We start from the raw sequence: 19,773 nt of genomic DNA on the forward strand, positions 1-19,773 counted from the left end.
TTCCAAATTTTCTAAAAGTAAAAATGTGGATCGGACTTATTCAAATACAAATTATACCTTTACTCATCTTTGCTTACCTTAAACCAACATTGGCTAAACTTCATACTAGCTAACAGAAAATGGAAACAAGTCTGTTTCAGTTTGCAAAACCTTAATATATCACTTCATTATGATGTATTATAATATAAACCATGTAAATAGTTCACATACATTTATAAAATAAACATAGACCGGAAAATGCTTTTTGGTTACACGTTTGTTTAAAGTATGAGCTTGATTTTGTTTATATAGTATGCATTTAATTTGAGCAATTGGACACATTTAATATAACTTTCAAACACAGTTTGGTGCAGTGGACAATATTAAAACTATTCCTATTTCTGTTGTATTCATAAATATTGCGATAAACTTACTTTCGCTGCAATGAAATCATCCTTAGTAACTGCTTGCTTTAAAGGATACCTCATGATTAAACAGAGGCTACCCCACAAGAAGCCTGGGATTCTGGAGCTCTCCTTTATCTGTGGAAGGAGACCAAAGCTAACCCACACTTTGCCTTGGCTTTCTGCTCTGTGTTGTCTTGGTGTTTGTGTCTTACTACTTCTGTCTGTGCTGTTTGTCCTCTTCCCTCTTTTCTAACCCTTCCCTTCCCTCCCCCTCCTCTTTTCCTTTTCATTGTCCACACTGGCCCATCAATCAACAAACGACGCTCCCCCTTTCGTCATGGTGATCTGCCCTGCTCTGATTGGTGGTTCCATTGCTTGGGTGGCTGTGTGTTTTGATGGACCAGTTCACCCAAATATGGCCTTCTCGCTGACAGGTATCACTTCTGTGAGAGATGTTTTACTGAAATCCAGGGCGAAAACGTTACCCTGGGTGATGACCCTGCCCAGACACAAACGTAAGTATTTCGGTTTCTTACATGCTGAGTATAAACTAAGGAAGAAACCGTTTCAAATGTAGCCGGCCAGCAGAGACCAACAGGCACCTTCTCATACACTGTAGCCTTGTTTACATTTGCAGAAAATCCTTAAGCTGCAGCTTTGCTGCCTATGAGGTGCCTGTCCTCTCGATAGAATCTGGTTTCTTTAACCATTTCCTGGGCATTTCCCAGCTGTCCAATTTCCATCCTCAATACTGAGCAACATTTCATGATTGTTCAGTTTAAAAAGAGTTCAATTCAAATCACATTCAGCCATGAACATATTGCATACCCTGTTCTCACCATCAAATTCTGGAATATATGGAGAATAAATAGTCCTGTCTGAAACATATTGTTAAAAATGAATTATTATGGGCACTGAAGAAAAAAAAAGTCAATCAACCCTAGATAGCTTGTTCTCATAGTTATGGTGCTGAAGACCTTTTTTACTGATAATTATGAGTTTTTTTGCTTCCCTGCAAGCATTGTTCAATGAATTTAATTGCAATAGTTTCTTAATGTTAAAAATTCAACTTGATTTGGGTTGATTCATATAATTAGAAATCAAGAGTACCAGGTGACAATCAAATTCCAGAATGACTAATTTTATGAGAAACTCCTGAAGCATATGCAGCTTTATTGTTTGCAGCTGCCTTTTTTAACAGAAATACACTTATGGGTTATAATCTAGCTAAAACTGAAATTGGCCCTAATTTCTTATGTATTTTTCTTTGCAGAACCATCTCAAAAGATCATTTTGAGAAGAAGAAAAATGACACACTTGATCCTGAGCCGTAAGTATAGTGTGATTCTATTGCAGCAAGAGCTGCAGATTGGAACTTCTTCAGATTTAGTCAGCCGGCAAAACTAATGCAGAAAAAGTCTTTTAAAAAGTCAACGTCCAGTAATTTAGAAAGCAGTGTAATACTGAAACCTTACTTATTTAGTATGTCTGTAACAGCAATCTCATGCAGAGACACTTTTAACATTTTAATGATGTTGACAAACTATGTATTTAATATGTATTTTTGTTTCAAGGAAGTTAAAACTTCTTCTCTTACATTGTTCAGTTTTGTTGATTGCAAAGAATGTGGCCGGAAAATGCACCAGATATGCGCATTACACTACGATATTATTTGGCCTTCTGGGTAAGTGGCTCTGAGAGCTGCCATGTTTTACTACTGTGAATATTTACTAAATTTATTTGCTACCCATCTCACTATCAAGCAAATCCAGACAGTTTACAACATGAGAAAAATGACAATATAGTAATTTTAAAATGTTAAGATTAAAATTAACAAAAAATTATCTAAGATTAAAAACTAGTATACCCTCAGGCAGAATGTTCATTTTGTATTAAACAAATTTCAGAATTCCGTGTTGATGTAGACGATTTGGAACAAAAACACCTTTGTTCTGTGGTTTTGGCAAAAATCTGCTCAGCATGCTTGTAATATGTGGTTGCAATGATGTTTTTAAGTTCCCTTTGTTTATTTTATTGAAAGTGACTTGCTCCATCTTGCATTTGGGGCCTAAGAAATGTGCAGTTTTTACATATTACATTTGTAGTTATTTCTAAGTTATTTCTTAGAATTCAAGTTGCTCCTAAGGAACCACTTTGTTTTTTAACTACATTAGATATTAGGCTTTTGGGGATCACAGGGGTATCCCATAGGCTTTGGTTACATGTTTTTATGCAAGTGAGAAGGCACTTGATGAAATCTTGTCTGCATCTGAGAAAAGAATCAGTCTTCATTATCAGGCAGCATGTCTCGGAATACTCTGGAGCGTTAAGGGCCATTCTGTGAATTTCTTAAAGAAATAATATAAATACATGCCAGGTTTAATGTAATATCAGATTCCATGTATGTGATGCCTGTCACACTATGTCAAGGAAGTACAATTCGTTGTGTGCTGCCCAGAGTCACACTCTTGTGGGTGGCCATATAAAAATAATGAATGAATGAATGAATGAATGAATGAATGAATGAATGAATGAATGAATTAAATAAATAAATAAATAAATAAATAAATAAATAAATAAAATAAAATAAAATAAAATAAAATAAATAAAATAAATAAATAAAGTGCTGTTATTGCAGCAGAATGCAAACGGCCCTGTCCAACACCAATTCTTTTTGAGCATTGAACACACATACCCAGCTGACAAGATCTTGCCTGTGGCAGTCTCTTTGACCGACTCCTCTGGCCAGATCGTAAGGGAATGTTGAGCTGAGAATTTTAAATTGTCTGCTTCATCATCGCTTGGCTGAGAGATTTGAGCTACTTATGAGTCTTAATACTCCTTTTTGCCATCAGCCAAGTCCCTGGATTCAGCCTTGCAATGACATGTTCTGCCAGGGCAGCCCTACAAACCCCGTCATCCTAATATGTATCCCTTATGCTGTTGAGGAATTAAGGTGGGCTTCAGCACCAAGTTACAAATGGCCCAGGGGGTGAGAAGAAAAGGGGCCTTTTGGCCCATTTTCTGTTTATGAAGAAAGTAGTATTTTGTTAAGTATTTTTTTTCCCTTTTTCAAAAACCTTTTCTAGTATTTTCAGCTCATGATACATTTATTAACTCTTTATTGTGTTTTAGTTTTGTGTGTGATAACTGCTTGAAGAAAACTGGCCGAACACGCAAGGAGAATAAATTCAGTGCCAAAAGTAAGTTTATGGCCTCCTTTATTGTATATTAATTATATTTAAACACACTTTCTTTATGCATATTTTAAAGAACCCCACTGTTAATTGTTTAAATAATATTGTGGAAGGCTGTTCATATTTGGATTTTGTTTTGATTCAAATAAGTAATAGTAATGGAGTGGGAAAAATAACTCTATTGCAGATCTAAATATAAAGCAGATTTCCACTGGGCAGCGCTCCACTTTCCTCATTTCCCCAAAAGAAAGGGGGAAACTAGGAATATTCCCGGTTTTAGAAACAGCAAACCTTGTAAAGCATTTGGTGCTCCATAAGAGCCATGCGGCACAGTGGTTAGAATGCAGTATCCCACACTCCATTCTGGAGATTAATCCTGATCACCTTAAGGTTGACTCAGCCTTCCCAAGATTGGTAAAATGAGGACCCAGATTGTTAGAGGCAGTATGTTGACTCTAAACCGCTTAGAAAGGTCTGTAAACCACTGTGAAGCGGTATATATATATATCTAAGTGCTATTGCTATTCCGTGTTTCATGAATACAGCCACCTTTCCGCCACCCCACCCCTTCAGTTCTGGATTCCTGATTGGTCTTGTGAACTCTTGTTTTTGTTGATGGTTTGTATTACAAGGGGATGGTCTGTAGTAATAAGAGCCATTCCTTTATCATTTAGAAACAAGCTCATCAATTTCCTATGGAGGCTGCTTACAATAAAGGATGTTGATTGTAGCTTTAAAAAAAGGTAAACATTGCTGTAATGATATACGAGCGATGAACAGGACAATCTCTTTCTGTTCTTCCCTTCTTCCTCCCCACTTACTAGGATTACAGACTACCCGCTTAGGGAATCATTTGGAGGAGCGTGTAAACAAATTTCTGCGGCGGCAGAATCACCCAGAAGCTGGGGAAGTGTTTGTGAGAGTAGTGGCCAGTTCAGATAAAACAGTAGAAGTCAAACCAGGAATGAAATCTCGGTGAGTTTTGTTTTTCTTTTACTGGATTCATCTGATTACCATTACCAGCTGACTGAATCCATTTCTCTATAATGTCTTTATTTGAGCATCCAAATTTTTATTTTTTTTCTGGACATTGCCATTTTACATATATTCTGACAATTTTGTCAGCATAATTTCAGAATAGGGTATTTTATATCTTGGGAACCAGAAAGCCTATTATGCTGTGTCCATGACAACAGCTGACAGGGAAGATTAGGATCAATTAGATTAACTAAAGAATTCCTGATGAGTATTTTGCTGAAAAATAGTTACAGTAGAAGCCATAACAGATGGATGAAAGCAATTGTTTTTGTTTCAACAGCAAGCTAGCTATATTCTAGAAAACGTTGAAGCAATTGCTTCCCCTTTTCTCCCTAACCCTGTTTTAATACTGTAGTGGTCATATCTGCTATGATCTTCTTTTTCTCACTGTGGTGTGAGAACTGATTCTCATAACAGCCCAGCAGATAGAGCAGTCTTTTGCTTGGGAAAAGTTTTAGAAATGTCATTCTCAGTTCTCTCCACCCTTTAAGGAAGAATTTTAAACAGCTGGACATTTTATGCCGATTGTAGGGTCCAAATAAATTTTATATATCAGAACAGCCTCTGAGTGGAGATTGCGTTTGCCACTTTCACCTATTATAAACCAATAATATGAAAATAAACCAATAATCAATAAGGCTCCCTGAGAAGGACATTTTTTCTAACATCAAATAATTAATTCCTCAGCTTTTTATCTTTTACCTTAAAATGGTGTGAATTTCTCTTTGTTGTAGATTTGTGGATTCTCGTGAAATGGCTGAGGCCTTCCCTTACCGAACAAAGGCTCTGTTTGCTTTTGAAGAGATTGATGGTGTGGATGTCTGCTTTTTTGGCATGCACGTGCAAGAATACGGATGGGATTGTCCACCTCCAAACACAAGGTCTTGCTTTGCTTCCTTCCAAACAAAGGAAGGATTCTGGTTATTCAATCTCACGCCAAGCTGTCTCTCATAATTTTAGTTGTGGGGAAAATTAGATGAAGTGCTTTCTATTTGTATATCATTTTATTGCCTGCCTCGGTCTTGAAGGACATGAGGCAGTGTATAAATCTGAAGCGTAAATAGATAACAGTACATCAGTAGGAAACAGTAAGCCAGTCTGGTGTCAGTAATGCCAGACAATCCACTCCCAAACATCTTTGGAAGGCCATGAAAGTCTCCCCGTTCTCCTTTGGGGAACAGGTTGTTCCAACGGAGACGAACCACATAGAATGACTGTTGTTATTATGACCTATCCCTCTGAAGGACTTCTGGCAAGCCAAGAGTGGGAAAGGTGTCTCCTAGATAGCCAGGCCTCAAGCTACATAGGTCCTTACAGGTGGTGACCAGCAGTTCAAATTTCATTCAGAAACAGAAGCATTTGCCAGAGTGATAAAATGTGGCAATTCCGGAACAGCCTAATAATTGGGAGAGCTGCTGCATTTTCAATCAGCTGAGATTTCCAGATGGTCTTCAGGGGCAGCCCTGTGTCAGATGAATTACAATAATCCAACTAGATAGGATATGAGCTTCTGAAGGAAAGGCAGGATAGCAATAGCGCTTACAACACCGTTTCATAGTGCTTTACTCTCTGAGAGGTTTACAAAGCAGTTACACTGACCTTGCAAGGATGGAAGGCTGAATCGACCTCGAGCCTGTCAGGCAGCTTGCCTACAATATTACATTCTAACTGCTGTGCCACTAGGAGGGTTCAGGATACAAGTCAAAGGAACAATTACTCAACCACTGAGTTTTCTTTCCTTTTTATCACAGGCGTGTGTACATCTCCTACTTGGACAGTATCCATTTCTTTCGCCCAAGATGCCTCCGGACTGCTGTTTATCATGAAATCCTTATTGGGTATCTGGAATATGTCAAGAAATTGGGGTGAGTGTTCTGCCAGGACTTTTTAGCAGTTGATGGCCCTGACTTAAATATGATGTGCATTCCTCTGAATGGAAACAGGTAGAATTTGTTATATCCCTCTAACGTCTTCAGGATCAGTCGGGACATTTTCCTTGCACTGGGGAATGGAAAGCCAAATGAGATTGGGGAGCATAGTTGAGAGGCCAGGGAAAGATGTCAGGGGATACTAATTTCATAGTAGACATAGAAAGAATCGTAATACGCAGGCAGGGAACTGTCTTTTTCTCTGATTCTCCTCCATTCGTCAAACACATTCATTCACCCATCCTTCCTTTCTGATTTACACATACTTTTTCCAACTCCGCTTCCCCCTTCTGATGCTGTAGCAGCCATTCACATTGACGCAGGCATTATTGTGCTTTCTGTGGAGAGGTACAAAGCACTCACTGCAAGCAGAGTGAAATGAGCGCAGTGCAAGTTAGACATTAGGAACAAAATCAGTCACTTGGGAAATTGCTTTTTGCTGTCTTCCTCCTTTGATCTCATTGGATTATCTTGATTTCCCTGCAGCAAGCTACAGTGAGAAGGGGAAGGGCAGGGAGAGGCGGACCAGCCAGAAATGCAGACCTCAACACTCCTGTCTGTCCTGTAGACTCTCAGTTCCTAAACACCTCATAGTAGTCTTCCTAGATTGTGCATGGTAATTTTCTCTTCAGGTTAAACAATTCACACATTCCAAAATTATGTACAATTGTGTAGACAAGTGTTAATTTTTCAGCTTTCTGGTATGAAACTCAGAGGAACTCTTAGTTTTCATATGTCATGCTCTGTATGTTGTTCATTGAGACTTATACAAAACATAACCTGTGAAAATCCCAGAAATTTAAGGGAAATAAACTTACAGGCAGCTCTCTTTCCTGCTGTTAACTAAAAAAGCTTGAACAGCCTGTAATATTGACATTTTCTTTTTGTATATATGAAAGGCTTTCTAGTGCAAGAAGCTCACAGCTTTCTAATGAATAATAGGAAATAACATTCTTATATCACAAACTAACTTGATATTTTATTTGTATAAAAAGGTTCAAGGTCTGATCGTTGTGTTATGAAAAGTGTGTGTGTGTGTGTGTGTGTGAGAGAGAGAGAGAGAGAGAGTGTTTTGTGTAAAATGCCTGCTGTTCTACCTCCTGTGTGTGTTAAAGTGTCTCAAACATATGCCTCAATGTGGTACATTTAAACATCCAAACTGCCATTAGAGGTAAAGCAGTTAGGTGGACATTCTGGGCAAGCTGCCTTATAGAAGCTGGTGTACTTGAAGCAGATTTTTCCATTTCTTGGGAATGGGACAGAAAAGTAAGAAACATATACATATTAACCCAGTTTTGTGACCATGTAAGCTCAGTTTGGCTTTCTGAGTTGAGTTTTGTAGGACGCAATTTGTCACTTCCTTCCACCCAGGAATTATTGAAGAGACTGCAATTGACAGACTACCTGGAGAAAGTAATTCCTTGGGCAGATGCAAGTGGAAAGTGATTTTCCCCTCTTTTTTTAAAAAAATGTAAGATATTTATATTTTGCCTTTTAACCTTAAAGAACTTGAGGTTAGGGTTGTTTCCGGTATTTGAATTAAAATGAACCAGAGAACACTACATTTATTTCCTTCCTTTTAGCACAATATATAAGGTAATTATCAGTTAAGCATGATAACAATAAAAGAAATTAGTAGGAACCCACCTGTGAGAGAAAACAAATACAAATAAGAATCAATTATATTGTGTGTAGAACTTACTGGGTTTGAATCTTTTTCAATTCCAAAGAAGGGAGAGATTTTTTATTAAAAGTGTTGGTCCAAGATTATTCAAAGAGAACATGAAGAAAATAAACTCTGTGGCCTATTAACTTTATAAACCAACAAACTTACTCAGTGCTTGGGCATTGAGTTAAATAGTTTAAATAGCTCTGTATTTTCTTTGGATTAAAACATTAAAATCGTTATTAAAATATTGCCAATGCTGTTGTGCTGCAGAGAATTCCCAGGGTCCAGAAGCAGCTGGAGATTAACGTCCTGCCCAGTTTGGGTTTCTTTGTAAGATCATCAAACAATCAAGGTGGCATATAGAGAAGTTAAAATCAGAATACAACAATAAAAGATGAATTAAATAGCAAATTACCACACAGTCAGTGGCCAAAATTAATACAGGTAACAGATTGATAGTCCTAGTTTTGCAGGCCCACATCCCATCTGTATGGCCTCCACAGAGAACAACATGGGTAGGACTTCACAGACTGCTTGTGCAAGCAGGGCCAGCTATTTTTTATTTTTTAAGATACTGTACCAACAGTGGTTACAGACTCAAGAGGCATATGGAGGTATGAATGGATGATTGAGTGTAAGTGCTGGTTATCTAAATATCGTTTCTACTACAGTTGAACAGTTAGGATGGCTGCCTCCAATTCTGCACAAAAACTATTACTTAACTGGGATGTCTTTCTTGTGTAAAACTCACAGGTATGTGACAGGCCACATCTGGGCCTGCCCACCAAGTGAGGGTGATGATTACATCTTCCATTGTCACCCCCCTGACCAAAAAATCCCCAAACCTAAACGTCTGCAAGAGTGGTACAAGAAGATGCTGGACAAGGCCTTTGCAGAGAGGATCATTCATGATTACAAGGTGAGGAGACATTAGTATCTAGACAGCACTCCTCTCTCCGCAGTTGAAAGGGAAATTGATAATTAGGGTGGCTACAGTTCTGGAAGCAAATTCTAGATCTGTGTCAATCCAAAATTAAGCACCAACATTTATCTTCGGTTTGGCTAAAGCAAAGACATTGGCTGTGTAAATATGCTTACAATCATAATGAAACAGAAAACTATTTTAAACCATCCCTTGTTTAAACCAAATGAGAGTATAGTAAGATAGTTTCAATGTATGTGACGTTTGTTGACTCCTATACTTTTGCCATTGGTCTTAACTGTACCATTAACAACACCGTGTGATCTTTTTTAGGATATCTTCAAACAAGCAACTGAGGATCGGCTGACAAGTGCCAAGGAGTTGCCCTACTTTGAGGGTGATTTTTGGCCCAATGTATTAGAAGAGAGCATAAAAGAGCTAGAACAGGAGGAGGAAGAAAGGAAAAAGGAAGAAAGCACCGCAGCTAGTGAAACAATAGAGGTAACTAAATTCATGGGGGAAACGGCCACAACATTTATGTGAACCGCAAATTCTTTCAATCCAACAGAACTGTGAGTTACATGCCACATTTCCTTTTAGAAGATCAAAATGGCATGCAGGGGAGGCTCCCTTCGTTTTAACCCCATAGCAAGAACCTGTGAGAGTTTGTGCAAGGAGAGCATGACTGATCCAGTGGACTGAGGGTCAAAATACAATTTGGTTTGTTTTGCACGGTGGTGTTTCTGATGTTCCAACTGTTCCAGTAATAGATTAAGCTTTAATTTGTAGCTTCTACTTAGGGTTCCACGGTCCCCTCGATTTGGTTGCACAAGCCCATCATGGATTGATTGTGCTGGAAAGAGTTTTGTGCTGGAGCAACACAGCAGAGAGCCTTGCCTGCCTGCCTGCCTCGGCTGCCATTCTTAAATTATTTGCTGAGAGAAAGGAGGAGATGAGTCTTTTCAATCCCACCTTTATTATTTTTATAAATAACTCAAGGCAGTGAACATACTTAATACACCTTCCTTCTGTTTTCTCCCCAACAACCCTGTGAGGTAGTTGGACTGAGAGAAGCGGCTGGCCCGCCCAGCTGGCTTCCATGCTTAAGCTGGGACTAGAACTCAGTTCAGATGAGTGGGCTAAATGTGTGTTTCATGCTTACTTTTTGTTGTAGCCTGTAAAAGAAAGCAGGTCAGGAAAGTTTTTTTTAAAAGTAAGGTACATAGAAATATCATTATGACTATTAACATTAATAATTTTGGTTTGCGCTATGGACTTTGCACTATATTTATATTCTGCTGATGCTCTTGTATTTCTGGACAATATATACATTTGGTTTTACAATGTTGATATTCATGAAAGAGTAAAGGCGTAGTTTACTTCAGTTTTATTTTTTGCAGCTGCAAAACAGGTAGGTAGCAAAGAGAACCAGTTAAAGCAGCGGTTCTCAGCCTGTGGGTCGCGACGCCTTTGGGAGTCGAACGACCCTTTCACAGGGGTCGCCTAAGACCATCCACCTCCACTGGCGTCGCTCGTGCTCAGGAGCACGTCCTGAAGCGGCAGCAGGTGCATGAAGAGTGCTGGGTGGTGAAGCAGCCTCCCCCCAGCTCTGGGCGCAACCCAGATGCCGCCCCGCCCAGTCTCCACGCCAGGGAAAGGCTGAGGCACTGAAGTGGGAGAGAGATGGGTTCTTCTGGGTGGCGGATCAGCCTTGGCTCCAACTGACATCCAGCTTTAGCCCAGCCGCCTGCACAGGGGCTCGAAGGTGCCCGGAGAATAGGAGACTGGTGGGGCAGTCGGGCCACCCGCTTCAGCTGGCAGGATGGGCTCTCGCCCAAGCAGGCACATGCCAGGATTAAAGCTGCCTTGGGCCTGGACGCTGCCTTTGCCGCCCCCGCCGCCGGTTCTGTCCTGCGCGCTAAACTGAGCTCGGAGGCTTTTTGGCCCCCGGGAAGGGCTGGCAGGAGAGGTCGGAGGGGAGGGGAGGCCCCGCCCACCCACTCCTTCCATCCCGAGGAATTCCACTCGGGACAGAAGCACAGTTTGATGTAGCTTAAGCCTCTGTTTAAAATCCCATTTAAAGGGCAACGTCTTAATCTGTGTTAAATCGATTGAGGGAGGGAGGAATAGAAAGAAAGAAGAAAGGAAGGAAAGAAAGAAAGAAAGAAAGAAAGAAAGAAAGAAAGAAAGAAAGAAAGAAAGAAAGCAATAGCAATAGCAGTAGACTTATATACCGCTTCATAGGCCTTTCAGGCCTCTCTAAGCGGTTTACAGAGAGTCAGCATATTGCCCCCAACAATCTGGGTCCTCATTTTACCCACCTCGGAAGGATGGAAGGCTGAGTCAACCCTGAGCCGATGAGATTTGAACCGCTGACCTGCTGATCTAGCAGTAGCCTGCAGTGCTGCATTTAACCACTGCGCCACCAAAGAAAGAAATGGGAAGGAGGGAGAATGGAAAGAAAGAAAGAAGAGGGAGGAATGGAAAGAAAGAAAGAAGAAAAGGGAAGGAGGAATGGAAAAGAAAGAAAAAGGGAGGAATGGAAAGAAAGAGAAAGAAAGAAAGAAAGAAAGAAAGAAAGAAAGAAAGAAAGAAAGAAAGAAAGAAAGAAAGAAAGAAAGAAAAAGAAAGAAAGAACTGGGTGGGTGGGTAGGGGGAACGGAATGTAAAAAAAGTAAATACAGTGAAACTCATGTAAACCAGGAGCTGCTGCTGGAGGAAGGCAGGGAGGTCATTTTATCCTGGAAAATCCCAGCCTGGCTGATCTTCTCCCAAACCAAGATTGGCAGATTAATCACTACGCTTTAATTATGTTCAATTTGTAATAATGAAAATACATCCTGCATATCAGATATTTACATTATGATTCATAACAGCAGAAAAAATTAGTTATGAAGTAGCAACGAGAATAATTTTATGGTTGGGGGTCACTACAACATGAGGAACCGTATTAAAGGGTCGCAGCATTGGGAAGGTTGAGAACCACTGAATTAAAGTGAAAGAAAAACCATGTAATCCATTGGGTTGGGGGCTTTTTTGTTTGTTTGTTTGTTTAATTATCACCATGGCCAGTTTTTTCTGAACTTGATGGGCCAAACGTAGCACAGGCTGCTCCCTCTGTCCCCTCCAAGGAAGAAGGTTACTTCTGCAGTTAAAGGATTGTTGAGTCTTTGCAGTCCTGCTGAGAGGTGTGTATTTTTCTTACAATAAATCAGAGTATTTATTGTGGGGAACCAATTCCGTTTAGCTTGTCTGATTTTCCTAGCAAGCAGCTGTTCTCTTCACACATGCCTCTAAAGAGGAACAGTTGAGCAGCTTCCTGATGTTTTAACAGGGAAACCAGGGTGACAGCAAGAATGCCAAGAAGAAGAATAATAAGAAAACAAACAAGAATAAAAGCAGCCTTAGCCGAGCCAACAAGAAGAAACCCTCCATGCCTAACGTGTCAAATGATTTGTCTCAGAAGTTGTACGCCACAATGGAGAAGCATAAAGAGGTAGTGTGGCCAAGCCCTCCTCATTTCCTTTTCTTCACTCACGTTTGCAAAGTTTAATGTCACAAAAGAGAGAGAGGGAGGGAAGTAGACGACATTAAGCAACATGGTACCTTCTCCTTGGTTGGGGTTGTCTTGTGCTCACCTCTTCCTTTGCCTTCACACGACAGGTCTTCTTTGTGATTCACCTGCACGCGGGGCCCGTCGTCAACACCTTGCCCCCCATTGTGGATCCAGACCCATTACTTAGTTGTGATCTGATGGATGGCCGGGATGCTTTCCTCACTTTAGCAAGGGACAAGCACTGGGAGTTCTCCTCGCTACGTCGCTCCAAGTGGTCCACTCTGTGCATGCTTGTGGAGCTGCACACCCAGGGGCAGGATCGCTTTGTTTATACCTGCAACGAGTGTAAACATCATGTGGAAACACGGTGGCATTGCACAGTCTGTGAAGTAAGTATGTATGTGTTGCCTGCTGTGATGCTACTCCAGGTTTGAATTGGTTTACAAACCAATTCTTCTCTTCTCTTCTACAATACTTTTTAAAATAGTATATGCTTATGATTAATATGACATATAATAACATAACTGGGACCAATTATGATTTGAGCATCAGTTTTACACAATGACCAAACCTATAGTAACACTTCTCCATGTGGGAATTCTATAGGAATCCCATTTTTTAAAAAAAAATATTTATTTTATTTTATTTTTCAAAACAAACACAATACATAAAATCTTCCTTCCTTACATACTGTAGAAAGTGTATCAGTTGGTTACAAAAGGTTTTTGTGCATGTCTTCCACAGTCATTAAACATAATTCATACTAACTCAAGTATTTTAACGCAAATATTTATACGTTACCCTTGTACCTCCATTTATATTTGACTATAATTATTTAAACATCCTTCATCATAAAATATACCGAGATTTAATACATAACCACATACTGGCATTTCATTTAATATTTCTAAAATCCTCCAATAACGCTGAATCCTTATGTCCTGTTCCAGCTAAACGTCCATAATATTTAATAACAGACTTTTCTAATCCTCCTTTCCAAATCACTGTTAGCAATTTTCATCTAGTTTCCTTATATTATACTCATATATATATGTATATAGGTTGTCATCATTATCCCTCCTTTATTTGACTATATCCTGTATCATAGCATTTTACCCCAAGAATCAAAGCTTAACTGTATCTAACTTAATTTTTAATTAACTTTTATATATAATCCAAAAGGATTGAATCTTCCTTCCATAGGTACCATTCAATATTCACATCCAATTATTACATCATAACACTACACATTGTATACATTATTATCATTATTGATTATTTGTTTAATTATATCTATCACTACATTTCAGTAAGTTTAACTAGTTTTAAGTTATATTCTTCCATCTATCAACCTGTGTCTTTCCAATAACAAAACAATCTTATATCTTCTGCCATAGTATTTTAACTCAGATATTTATACATGTTACCCTTATACCTCCAATTTTTATTTGACTATAATTATTTGAACGTCCTTCATCATAAAATATACCTAGATTTAATACATAACCACATACTGGCATTTCATTTATTATTTCTAAAATCCTCCAATAGCACTGAATCCTTATGTCCTATTCTAGCTAAACATCCATAATATTTAGTAACAAACTTTTCTAATCCTCCTTCCGAGATCACTTTTTGCGATTTTCATCCAGATTCCTTATATTGTACTCATACATATATATAGTCATCATTATCCCTCCTTTATTTGACTATATCCTATATCATAACATTTTCCCCCTAATAATCAAAACTAACTATATCTAATTTAGTTCTTTTTTATTAACCTTTGTATATAATCCAAAAGGATTTCTAATCTTCCTTTCATGAGTGCCATTCACTATTCAAAGCCGATTGTTACTTATCATAACACAACACATTGTATACATTATTATCATTATCAATTATTTATTTAATTATATCTATTATTACTAAATTTCACTAAGTTTCACTAGTTTTAAGTTATATTCTTCCATCTATCAACCTGTATCTTTCCAATAACAAAACAATCTCATATCTTCTGCCATTTGTGGTATCAATCCTCTAGTCATCTTCTTGATCAGCTTTGTATGGACTTCTCTTAGCAACTCCTTGCTTATAAGATCTCTCATATAATCTCTCATATAATCTTGATGCCCTCTTTCTGTTTCCTTGTTCAGTTTGTCTTTGATTGTCAGCAATGTTATCAAAACTTTTGCTAGTGGAATTTCTTTATTTGGGTCTATAATTTTATCTTCTTCTATATGTTGGCCCTTGAAGTAGATTTAATTCCTCTTTCTGTATTCCATTCTTTCCATTTTCAGGAACAAACCAATTACCATAGATATCAGCAGGTTTAGTCTCTTTATATTCATTTTCCACTTCGGTGTTTTGAGTTTCAATCACCCCATTTTGCATTTGATGAACATTTTCAATTTTTTCATCATATTTTCTTGTTATGTGTTCTAAGTATTCGAATTGTTTCTCTTCTTTATTTAATAATTTCTGTAGTTCTGAAAGTATATCTTGCAAAGTCAAGACCTCTTTTTTTTCTGGGTATTGTGTCATTCTTGATAAGCACAGCAACCTTAGCTTGAAAGATTTATCCTCTCTGATCAAATTTCAAAGGGACATCTGTGCGTTCTTTTATCAGTGTGTAGCGAAAACAAAGCCTTGGGGCATCAAGTCAGCAATCCGTGAAAGAAAAGAAGAAACGTTCCGTTTTGAATATTCAAAGAGTATTCTGCTGCTTTTAAGAGCGTAAACACTCTTAAAGAGTTTCTTTTTGTATATAGCCACAGGGATAAAGAGGAAAGCTTTAATCTGTGAATTACAGAGAGTCACAAAGAGAGAAGAAAAAAACTTAGTCCATCCATTTCAAAAGGCTTGCATAGATTTGATACATGTAAATAACATTTACAAAGTAAGATAACCACTATCCAAAACCATTCCAAATTCAATTCCGCCGCTTGATTCTTCTATTCTTTGATTTAAATTGGTTGTTAAGTTTTTGTAGGCAGATTCTTTTTTAAAGCAATAAATTGGGGAGGAGCCAATGTCGCAACAAGATGGTTGTGTGGTCTCAATGCTCTGAGACCACAGCCAATACTTTTGCCACTGGGGTGTCCCAACGGACCTAAACCGTCCCGAAGAGATGGTGAACAGGAAGATTACGTCTTGCTGATCTCGGGGATATCGCAAAATCCTCGAAGCAAGAGAAGAACTTCAAGCCGGTGACAAAAACTCCAGCCACAAGGCTGACAAAGTCGGGGCGGCCCAACGGAAGGATACGGAAAGAGAAAGTGTTTCCAGCTGGTGAGGAATCCCATTTTCTGAGCAAGGCTGTTCTGTATTAGTGGCCACTGGACTTCTTCATTATGGTCTTGATAATTGAATGACTTATTGATAGAATAAAACTGTGACAGATGGAATGTCTCAGGTACATGCATCTACCTTCACAAACTCTCCCTATTCTTTTATGAGGTGAACTGCCTGCATGCACACTTTCTCACATTGTAGGTTGTTGATCTTGGTGTCTCTCTTTGCTTTTCAGGATTATGACCTCTGCATTAACTGCTACAACAGCAAGAGCCATGAGCATAAGATGCTGAAGTGGGGCTTGGGCTTAGATGATGATGGGAACAGCCAAGGAGAACAGCAGTCCAAGAGCCCCCAGGAATCCCGTCGGCTCAGCATCCAGCGATGCATTCAGTCCTTAGTGCATGCTTGCCAGTGCCGCAATGCAAATTGTTCGTTGCCGTCCTGCCAGAAGATGAAGCGTGTTGTCCAGCACACCAAGGGCTGCAAGCGCAAGACCAACGGAGGCTGTCCTGTGTGCAAACAGCTGATCGCCCTGTGTTGCTACCATGCCAAACACTGCCAAGAGAACAAATGCCCAGTGCCCTTCTGCCTCAACATCAAGCATAAGCTCCGGCAGCAGCAGATCCAACACCGTCTGCAGCAGGCGCAGCTGATTCGCCGCAGGATGGCAACCATGACCACCCGAAACGTGCCTCAGCAGAATTTGCCTTCTCCTACCTCAGCAACGCCTGGGACCCCGACACAGCAGCCAAGCACCCCACAGACTCCCCAGCCCCCTCTCCAGCCTTCCCCCGTTAGCATGTCGCCTGCTGGTTTCCCTACTGTAGGGAGAACGCCGGTGCCCCCTCCCATTTCAGCGGGCAAGCCTTCCACCCAAGTGGCTGCCCCGCCTCCGCCTGCCCAGCCCCCACCGGGAGCTGTGGAAGCAGCCCGGCAGATTGAAATGGAGGCAGCCCAGCAGCAGCAGCAGCAGCAGCAGCAGCAGCTCTACCGGGTGAGCAGCAACGGCCTGCCTCCAGGTCGGACTGGGATGGTGAGCACAGCCGTGGGAGCGGTGAATCCCATGCAGCAGGCTGGCATGAACGTGCCCCGGCCTAACTCCGTCAGTGGCCCAATATTGCCCAACCTGCAGCCTGGGCAGTGGCAGTCGTCATCTCCAGTGCCCCCACAGCAGCAGCCAGGAATGCCAAGGCCAGTCCTGCCCATGCCTGGCCAACAAACAGTAACTGGCCCAAGGATGCCAGGCGTGCAGCCACCAGCCCGAACGATTCCTCCAAACGCTTTGCAAGAGTTACTGCGGACTTTGAAATCTCCCAGTTCCCCGCAGCAGCAGCAACAGGTGCTGAATATTCTGAAGTCGAACCCACAGCTCATGGCAGCTTTTATAAAGCAGAGAACAGCCAAATACGTAGCAAACCAGCCTGGCATGCAGCCCCAGCCAAGCATTCAACCCCAGGCAGGCATGCCACAGACTCCGAGCCCACTGCAGCAGCAGCAGCAGCAGCAGCAGCAGCCTCCCCCAGCAGGGTTGCATGCTCAAGCAGGCCTGCAGAATCTGAGTGCACTGCCAGCAGGCGTCCCGCGACCGGGGGTCCCTCCCCAGCAAGCAGCCATAGGAGGAGGCCTGGCTGCACAGGGCCAGTCAATCAGCATCATGAACCCAGCTCACAATCCGGCTATGGCCAACATGAGTCCTCAGTACAGGGAGATCCTGAGAAGACAATTACTGCAGCAGCAGCAGCAGCAAGGAGGAGCTGGGCTGGCCACTCACAGCCAGTTCCCGCAGCCTCCAGGCCCCGGAGTTTATGCCCAAGCCATTCAGCAGCAGCGGATGCAGCAGCAGCAGCAGCAGCAACAGCAGCATCTTTCAATCCAAGCAGGGGCCATGGGGCAGCTAGCTCAGATGGGGCAGCTGAATCCTATGGGGCAGCCGGCCATGGGAGCTGAGGGCAGCCCTAACATCCAGCAAGCTCTGCAGCAGCGACTCCTGCAACAACAGCAGCAGCAGCAGCAGCAACTTAAACCCCCGATGGGCTCCCCAGGCCAGCCAAATCCCATGAGCCCCCAACAGCATCTGCTCTCAGGACAAGCCCCCACGTCCCACCTCCCTGTCCAGCCAATCAACGCCTCCCTCAGCAACCAGGTGCGCTCTCCGGCACCCGTTCAGTCCCCCAGGCCCCAATCCCAGCCACCACATTCCAGCCCATCCCCCAGGATACAGCCCCAGCCTTCTCCTCACCACGCCTCCCCCCAGACTGGCTCACCTCACCCTGGGTTGGCTGTTACAATGGCTGGCTCCATGGAACAGGGACACCTGGGAAACCCAGAGCAGAGTGCAATGCTTCCCCAGCTCAACCCCCCAAATAGGAACGTGTTACCCAATGAGCTGTCCCTGGTTGGCGATACCACAGGAGGTGACACACTAGAAAAATTTGTGGAGGGCTTGTAGCATCCCATAGTTTCTCTCATGTTCCTGGACTTCTTGAACTGAAAAAGACTTGCAGCTCGACCTAAACCCTAGATGGGACTGATTCATCCTCTTCCTGTGAATGGATGAATGGCTGTTTAAAAAAAAGAGAATATATATTTTTTTGTTAAAGCCAGCCAGGTGTGGTTAAAATATCTGGTCTCTTTGTTGTGGGTTTTTTTTAGTTGTTATCGTTGACTTTACTTTTTTAAAGGGGAAAATGAGTCCATTATATTCATATTTTTATTTGTACTTTCAAGACTAAGCAGTGGTGTTTAGCAGAGAAGAAAAATATTCACATTCTAATGTATCTTGCTAAGTTTCTGACATTTGGCAGAAAGGTTTTTTTTTTTTAGTCTTATTCTATTCTGGATTTTGCAAGTATCCTAAGTATTATTACCCCTGGGAAAGATAGGAACTGACTCTTGCACACACAGACACACATTGCAGACGTAGAAATTGTTGCTTGTTTCTCTGACAAAACTGGTTTTAGATTTTAAAAAATAGGGACACTCACTACTTAGGACATATTAATTTTAACAGGGAAGAAGTGTATTCAGTAATTCTTTGATGTGAACTTGAACTGAGGAAAAGCAATTACAGTGTAAATCATGCAAACTCTATTATTACTATAAATATGAACAATTCAAGATTCAATCACTGTATAGAGGGGGGAACAAACTCATTTCTTACTTCTATAGCATATTGTTAAATAAACTGTGTGCAACAGACAAAAAGGATGTCCTTGAATTCATGTACATGGTATTAACTTAGTGTTTGGATTTTTTGTTATGAAAATGCTGTTTTCAACATTGTATTTGGACTATGCATGTCTTTTTTCCATTGTATATAAAGTATTGCTTAAAAGTGATATAAATTACTGGTTTTTAAAATGTTTGTCCTTCAAAATCCATGTAATATTGTCGCAGTTTGTATTTGATTGCGTGCCTGTGAAGAGTGTAGGGATATACCGTATTTTTCAGAGTATAAGACGCACCTTTTTTTCCTCAAAAAAAAAAAAAAGTGAAAATCTGGGTGCGTCTTACACACTGAATACAGCATATTTTGCCTCCAGAAACCCACCCCCTTCACCCAAATGGCCCCGCATAGTTTTTAGGAGGCTTTCAGAGAGCTCCTGGGGGCTGGGGAGGACAGAAATGAGCAAAAAACCAGGCTGTTTGGGGGGGGGGGCTCCCCCCCCCAGGAGCACTACAAACCTCCTAAAGGCTATTTCATGCATTTTTGAGGGAAAAAACGGGCTGTTTTGGGGAGGTTTGCGGAGTGCAAAAACTTTTTTTAAAATTTGCCTCTTC

At 40.9% G+C, this 19,773-nt stretch overlaps 1 protein-coding gene and 1 long non-coding RNA gene across 2 annotated transcripts in view; one reads left to right on the forward strand and one right to left on the reverse strand.

The window, feature by feature from the left end:
• CREBBP (CREB binding protein) overlaps positions 1 to 19,369 on the forward strand; it is a 31,432-nt gene extending 12,063 nt beyond the window's left edge. The window contains exons 13-24 of the mRNA XM_032230466.1: positions 821 to 901; positions 1,660 to 1,716; positions 1,993 to 2,070; positions 3,522 to 3,589; positions 4,408 to 4,558; positions 5,356 to 5,502; positions 6,373 to 6,486; positions 8,972 to 9,137; positions 9,474 to 9,641; positions 12,475 to 12,636; positions 12,804 to 13,085; positions 16,226 to 19,369. Coding sequence (XP_032086357.1) covers positions 821 to 901; positions 1,660 to 1,716; positions 1,993 to 2,070; positions 3,522 to 3,589; positions 4,408 to 4,558; positions 5,356 to 5,502; positions 6,373 to 6,486; positions 8,972 to 9,137; positions 9,474 to 9,641; positions 12,475 to 12,636; positions 12,804 to 13,085; positions 16,226 to 18,442 — 3,691 coding nt within the window. The 3' untranslated portion in view covers positions 18,443 to 19,369. The remainder of the gene's footprint in view (positions 1 to 820; positions 902 to 1,659; positions 1,717 to 1,992; positions 2,071 to 3,521; positions 3,590 to 4,407; positions 4,559 to 5,355; positions 5,503 to 6,372; positions 6,487 to 8,971; positions 9,138 to 9,473; positions 9,642 to 12,474; positions 12,637 to 12,803; positions 13,086 to 16,225) is intronic.
• On the reverse strand, positions 9,939 to 12,866 carry LOC116517509. The gene is made up of 2 exons (XR_004256470.1): positions 12,779 to 12,866; positions 9,939 to 10,315 (listed from the first exon to the last, which is right to left on the reverse strand). It is a non-coding gene; the product is annotated as an uncharacterized LOC116517509 (long non-coding RNA).
• Positions 19,370 to 19,773: the final 404 nt, after the last annotated feature.

The sequence above is a fragment of the Thamnophis elegans genome, chromosome 14, assembly GCF_009769535.1.
Source record: "Thamnophis elegans isolate rThaEle1 chromosome 14, rThaEle1.pri, whole genome shotgun sequence".
NCBI classification, from domain to species: domain Eukaryota; kingdom Metazoa; phylum Chordata; class Lepidosauria; order Squamata; family Colubridae; genus Thamnophis; species Thamnophis elegans.